The following is a 6953-nucleotide window of genomic DNA, read 5'->3' as shown; positions in this document are numbered from 1 at the left end:
CTTGTAAATTTTGCACAATTGTCTTCTGAAACCCTGAAGGTATTTATGAGTAATCCTGTAAGTCCTATCCCTCCTCCTTTGATAAATGAAATGTGAAATGCCAGAAACATTCTCTTCATATTGTTACTTCTTACACAGACTTACTTAAGATATGCATACATTAATTTTTTTTAAATAAAATTGGTATTCAAGGAGTTGAAATGTGTGGTCTAAATCCTTTGAGCAGAAACAATTCAGATGCTTGACACTCTTAGAGGGGCAGGAGTGACAGTTTTAAGCACTGTGCCACCTGATGACTTCACTCAATCCCATAGAGACTGACACTTGGAATGACTTCTTTTTTGAACAGATAGTCAATTTTTTTTTTTTTTTTTTAATTCTGGACCCTTTAAGAAGCCAAGTCCCTGATTAACTCCACCCTTAGCATAAAACAAATATTTTTCAAAATTTCTGAAATGTGGCCTCATTGCTCATGGACAATTACAGGAAAGTCACTACATGGGAAGTCAAGCAACAGTATGAAATGCAGGTGTTTGGAGTGCAGAATATATTTTTTATTCTTGTCAGACTATGAGTAGTTACTGTTTAATGTGAAATGGAGGCTCACCAGCTTCAGTGCAGAGGTGGATACAGGTATGTCAGCCACATAATCTTCTGGTCTACTTGCTCTTTATATCCGAGTTCCCCACTTTTAGTTCTGGAAGATTAAAAGCTCTAAGGAAATGGTCAGATGCACTGTTGTTGATATCTTTGCAATGAACAAAGTTACAAGAAAGGAAATCATGCTGTTTAATGTCTTCCTGTTACTAAACATTTTCTCGATACTTTTTTTTTATTTTGCTTCTGGATAAAAAGTTATCTGGGGCAGTAAAGATAAATGAGATACCCTGTACTAAATTGTTGACAGCAAGCATATTGTCTATGGATAGAAATTTGATATTATGAGAATGCTTTCTTTTAAAAAACTTTCAACAATCTTTGGATGCATAATTATTTACCCTTTTATTGGTTAGTTTTAAAAGGGTTGAAGTACAGTTTGTCTTTTTTTTTCAATACTGGAACCAAGAGAAATGTGGGACATCAAGAAATGTAATATAATTGATAGATACGAGTTCATATTTAAAAAACAGTGTGGCAAGATCAAAACAGAGTTTAATTGAAAAGAAATACATCAGAAGATAACTAAAACTGGCTGAAAATAACCCTGCATTGGGCAACAAATATAATACTGAAATTGACAAAAAATAAAATCATTTATTCCTGTACCTACCTATTTGCTAAATCATTTTACATTACATTCTGTATAATAAGAGCAACACTGAATCTAGATTCAACACCTGTGCTTAACCTCCTCCCACACTAGAACACAAGTCTGATTCAAGCAAATAGGACATGAGCATCAGATTGTAACAGGTGAAGAGAGCTGTGCTTGCCGTGAGACATCTACTCCTTGCCAACAAAGGCTTCAATTTGAGAGAGAAATTTCTGAGACTCTGTGTCCGTATGAAAGTGAGTGACGAACTGTGGGAAAACTGGAAATGAATATATTCGAAGTATTTAGTATGTGGTGTTACAGAATGCCACTGAAAATTAATTGGACTGATAAGACAATAAATAAGGAGGTTCTCCACAATATCAGTTATGAAAGAAATGTGTGGGATATATTGACCAGAAGAAGGGACAGGGAATGTGTTTTCTGGGAATAACTTCATGGTATTTCAGGAAGCTGTAATCAGCAATAATCTTAAGGGTAGACAGAGACTATTATATGCAACAGCTATTTGAGTGTATCTGAATCCTCCCAGAGTTAAGGGGAATGTGTCAGGAAATCATCCAGTTTCCCATATTAAGTTAAAAAGTTCAAGAAGGATTCACTTTTCAGTCACACTGAGATTCTGCAACTTGCTATAACAAATTTTGTCATGGCCTTGTGGTGTGGCACATTCTGCAGTTAACGATGAATCCCACTCCCACATAGAACAGTTAGCTATAAACTTGACTTTTGATGGAATTTAATTCTCAATTGCTCACCTCAACAAGCACTTTGTAGTGACAAAAATCTGATCCTGGTTGACATTGGAGGTGAACAGAGTGAGTGAATGCACTGCACAATGTGTCACTTACTGGTACAACATACATTAATAATGCTTCTCCCGCCTCTCCTTGAATACTCCTATTAGCTTCCCAGTAACGAAGGTGTTTTATTAAACAGTTGATTGAGTATGCAAACTGTTTCCAGAGTATCGTTTTACTCTCTCATATTTATGAAAGATTTTAGCCCTTGCGCCTGAAAGGCTGTGATGTTCTCATTAAACAAACTTCACTTCTCTACAGTCGCACACCTGTTCCTAATTCATTATTCTTCATATGGCGACTGTAACCCTTGAAGACAGGGGAACTAGTTTCTCAGAGATATCTCTTGGAAGCAAACACATGGGCCTCTCTTGTGCCACCTGTTTTAATTCCTCCACATAAATTACTAATACAATGATGTCCCACTGGAGTGTGGAACACATATCAATGAGGTTTTCCTGCCTAGGCTATAAGCGTTGTTAAGTGTATTGTCATTCAACGACAACTGGGTGTTAACTTAATTACAGTAGCTAATCTGGTTATTTAGCTATCAATGTTTCTATTAGAAGCATTCCATTCCAAAGGTATTTAATGGGCTTCAAATTTGTAGTAATCACATCTAATGCATTTTGTACATAAAGGGGGAGGAGGGGTACCTTGTTGAAACTTTTCCTCCTCCCATTTAATGGCAACACATAGAAAACTGAATTTTTTTGCTGCCAATACAGACTGCTCTGGACGACTAGCCTGTAGAGTTCTCTGGATGTTCAAACAAACAGGAGGATTTTTGGTTTGGTCATGAGCATTTTTGGTCCCATGAGAAATTATGGAAGTAAATACTCATCCAAACACAGCCTTCTGTAGGCAACAATACAACTTGAGTGTGGAAAGTGACTCAGAGATTCCCCACTCACAGCTGCTTTGCCTCAACAGCCATCTACCTGATCAACACAGTTTTTTTAGGTCCAGTTTTGTTTTAAGATCCCCACTAACTCATTTTTACACCTTTTCTAAGAAAAGTACCCCATTTTTGCCCACATTCAGACAACAAGACATTGAACTGCACTACTTGTGACAGAAAAGCATACCACTGGTAGTAAGCATGCACAAATTTTTTGAGGCAATGGATTATACCTTTATTCAGAGGTATTAAGCTCCCATCAACTTTATAAGAAAATTTATTTCAGAAACATTTTTTCTATAACAAATATGCTGTACAATCTATAAATTTCAAGTGTTATAAAACAAATATAACACCAATGATCAGGTACAATTTAAGATGTTACAAACTGTGTATCAGACTGCATTAACAAAAAAACAAAGTAACAAAAGTAAATAAAAATAGTGAACTACAAATAGTTTTCCAGATGTTGCTACCTCGTAGCCTTTGTATAGTGCAAGTTGTACTCAGTACATTCTTCTATATTCTCTTGATTCAGTTTTCTCACCTTTAGGAAGTGTGTGACAGAAGTTATGTAATTTAGCCTGCCAGCAGGACACAGTTCCATCAAGGGTATATAAATCAGTATCATAAAAAACTATATTAACAGTAATACATATAGTGTTCTCCGATAATTTGTGAATTACTTCAACATTTAAAGTTTTTCAGTGCAACTACAACTGTAAAACTCACTTCTCAGAGCAAAATCAAATAATGCAATTACATTAATTATGAGATATTTAAAAAGACTTACAATTAGCCTATACAATTTACAAATCAATTTCATTCTGGGTTAATGATGATAAATAATGATATTCTGAGTGAGAAAGTTGCATGTCTGCTCTTCATCAATAATGAAGGACATTTGCCAGTCTTAAATATTGATTTTTAAATATTAACATTAATTGTGTTAATATTTTTATATCATTCTCTACTGCACATTATTATTTCTTTCCTGAAAAGTAACGAGCTTTCTTTGGCTTATATGTACAAAAATTCAATTTATCTTTGCTTTAAAATAAATAAGATAAATGTAAAAATACAAGGCCCCAAAAAGTGACCATTCAGGTCAATATTAATGACATTCTACCACAAAACATAATAATCAATGTACATCAAGGTAAGAGTAAGTTAGATGAAGAAAATGACTGAAAAGTTATAATTAATATGGAAGAGTAATTAAGTGCTAACTCAAATTTGAGTTATCTGCAAACTCTAAGTCTCAAAACTGATTTATCTTATAGGCATATCAGAGCAGTAAACTCTGCATATAAAATATGTCCTTACAATACACAACACAGTACACATCATAGTCATCACTTCAATGGTCTTACATTTGAATGGATCATGTGAACAACAGCTATTATTTGTTCCAGGCCATCTCAACATGAAGACTGCCGATTCCAGAAATGTATGATTTGTCAGCACATCTCATACTTGACACATAAATCATTTAACTGTTCTTTTATAACTTAAGTTATGCCATGAAAAGTTTACATGTATTCCTCTCTAATAATGAACACTTACTTCTTTTATGTAAAGAGATACACTTTGACTACTTTCCACGCATCATATTGCATAACAATATCCAGAACTAACTCTCACATCATTTTTCCATTTCTGAATTCACAGAATATTTCTGATACAATTTCAGATAATATATACAACAGAGATAAAATTATCCCAGATAAAGGGCATTTTAGGTACTGACTTAGCCAGTATTGAAAATTGAAATTTCTTCAATTAGTCACCCAGTTTCTTTGCAAGATTAAGTAAATTGGAAACACCTGTGAATAAAATCAGTCTATCCCTCTGTGGTGTCATGAATAAATTGCTACAGACAAAACAAAATATCAACAACATAGACAAACAGTTCAATTCACTGTGGGGCAAGGGGTGATATACCAACATTAGTATTCGCGCCAACAATAGTGACAGGTCCTGCTTCAAGATTTTTCAGCAGTTGTGTCAACCAGTGTTTTGTTGACTTGTCATCCTGCAGGCAATTTGAGAATGTGGTGTCCCTCAACTGATCAGGCAGACATTGTCGTAGTGCCTCTCTTGCCCTGTAACACAGCTTACATTAATGCACATTTGTAACACACTACATTCACAATAGCACCAAGAAAAACAATATTGAAAGTAAAGACAAAATGTCTACAACAGAATGCAGCAGTTTGAAACACATATCTATTCAACTTATCTACTTTACATCATATTTTAAACTGTGATTACTTTTTCAGAGGACATAATAATGAATACTGTACTTCTGTAGTTAAAGCTACATTTTTTTGGTGAATTATTTAACTTGGATACAGCCCATGGTGAGTCATGCATTTATTACCTTCTTAAACACCTTTATAAGTCATCTTTGATTTATTCCATTCATATCCAGACATTCCTATAGATACCAACAACTTCCATAAGGCTTTAAAAGTCTTTACATTACTCCCACATCACCCAACACTGTCATGTAATGGTTACAATACTCTACTCTTATTTACTAGGAGTGGGCTTCCAATGTCCATTTGATCATCGTTCTGTCGACATTAAAGTACTCAATCTCTACACAATAATAAAAACTGATTCCAAAAAAATGGTTCAAATGGCTCTGAGAACTATGGGACTTAACATCTGTGGTCATCAGTCCCCTAGAACTTAGAACTACTTAAACCTAACTAACCTAAGGACATCACAAACATCCATGCCCGAGGCAGGATTCGAACCATAGCAGTCACGCGGTTCCAGACTGAAGCGCCTAGAACCGCACGGCCACACCGGCCGGCAACTGATTCCAGTTCCTATACTGACTATAACAAAGAAAGGAGTAATGCACTAATGGTCTTCAACTGGATCAAGTAATTAGTACACTCAAATAACTAGGCAACTAAGCTGCCGATCTGCCTCAATGGGAGCCTCTATTTTCTCATGGTTAAGTTACAGACATCTGAACACGTTCCACACCTCACAGTTAACAGTAATTTATTGAAAGTAAAACACCTACACAAATTACCTTGTAATCTTTACAATGAGAAAATTAAAAATAATTTTAATGTTTCAAAACAATACACATATAATAGTGGCACTAGCATTATCTTATTTAGAACTTACCTAGGGTTGTCAGAGAGGCGGAGGTAGCATCTCACAACATGTTTAAGCAGCCTTGCTGAAGGATCTTTTGCCAGAGACAATACCATTTTTCCCTAAAATATAATTTCCACAGGTATAAAATAGAAAATTTAAGATTCAACATGTAATAAATCAATAAGCAATGTTACACAAACAGAATTTCTGGTGGGTGAAATTATTACAAAAACAGTGCACTGATCAATTTAAATGAGTCAGGTGAAATATAACTCAGCATACAGCTATTAAGACACTTACAAGGATCATAGCAACATGTGAGAATCTGTCATAAGTCTGACAAATGTACGAGAGGCCGCTGTCATCAAGAAGTATCTTCTGTAATATGAAGGTAGCCACAGTCTTTGATAGTTCTGATCCACTTTCCATTATTCGCAGACATAATGGGATTATCTCAGTTGTCAGAAGGAATGTAATGACTTCTTGTTCATCAGTCTGTGAAAATATCACCATTAAAAATATGATAATCTGCATTTTGTGTCTAAAGATCTAGATTTTATGTTAAGCACACAAGATTCTTTCAACACACAACATTGAATGGCAAAGTTATGCCAAAAATTTTACAATCTGATATGACAAGAACATTGAAATATTCTAATTGGCACAGCACAATTTTTTGTGCATTGATTTGTCTTGTACATTTTCCACACTGCCTGGCAACTACCAGATGCATTTTACAGCTAACTTATAGATAATAAGCACAGAAAATTGTGCTTATTTAAAGGAAGCTGTGACTGTCACAATGTCTGTGAAAACTAGCTGACAAGTTATATTTGAAATGAATGATCAAAATTTT

The 6953-nt window shown here is 34.8% G+C and overlaps 1 protein-coding gene across 3 annotated transcripts in view; it reads right to left on the bottom strand.

Annotated features, from left to right (window-relative positions):
• Nucleotides 1-3233: 3233 nt before the first annotated feature.
• The window catches only part of LOC126175610 (CCR4-NOT transcription complex subunit 9), a 72475-nt gene continuing 68755 nt past the window's right edge, over nt 3234-6953 (bottom strand). For all 3 annotated transcript variants that reach the window (XM_049922492.1, XM_049922493.1, XM_049922491.1), the window contains 3 exons: nt 6398-6592; nt 6125-6216; nt 3234-5079 (listed from right to left, as the gene is read on the bottom strand). In XM_049922492.1, the coding sequence (XP_049778449.1) occupies nt 4893-5079; nt 6125-6216; nt 6398-6592 (474 nt within the window). In that variant the 3' untranslated portion in view covers nt 3234-4892. The remainder of the gene's footprint in view (nt 5080-6124; nt 6217-6397; nt 6593-6953) is intronic.

This window comes from Schistocerca cancellata, chromosome 3 (assembly GCF_023864275.1).
Source record: "Schistocerca cancellata isolate TAMUIC-IGC-003103 chromosome 3, iqSchCanc2.1, whole genome shotgun sequence".
In the NCBI taxonomy this organism is placed as follows: domain Eukaryota; kingdom Metazoa; phylum Arthropoda; class Insecta; order Orthoptera; family Acrididae; genus Schistocerca; species Schistocerca cancellata.
The sequence above is the reverse complement of the archived record's forward strand: the minus strand, read 5'-3'. Positions and strand labels throughout refer to the sequence as shown.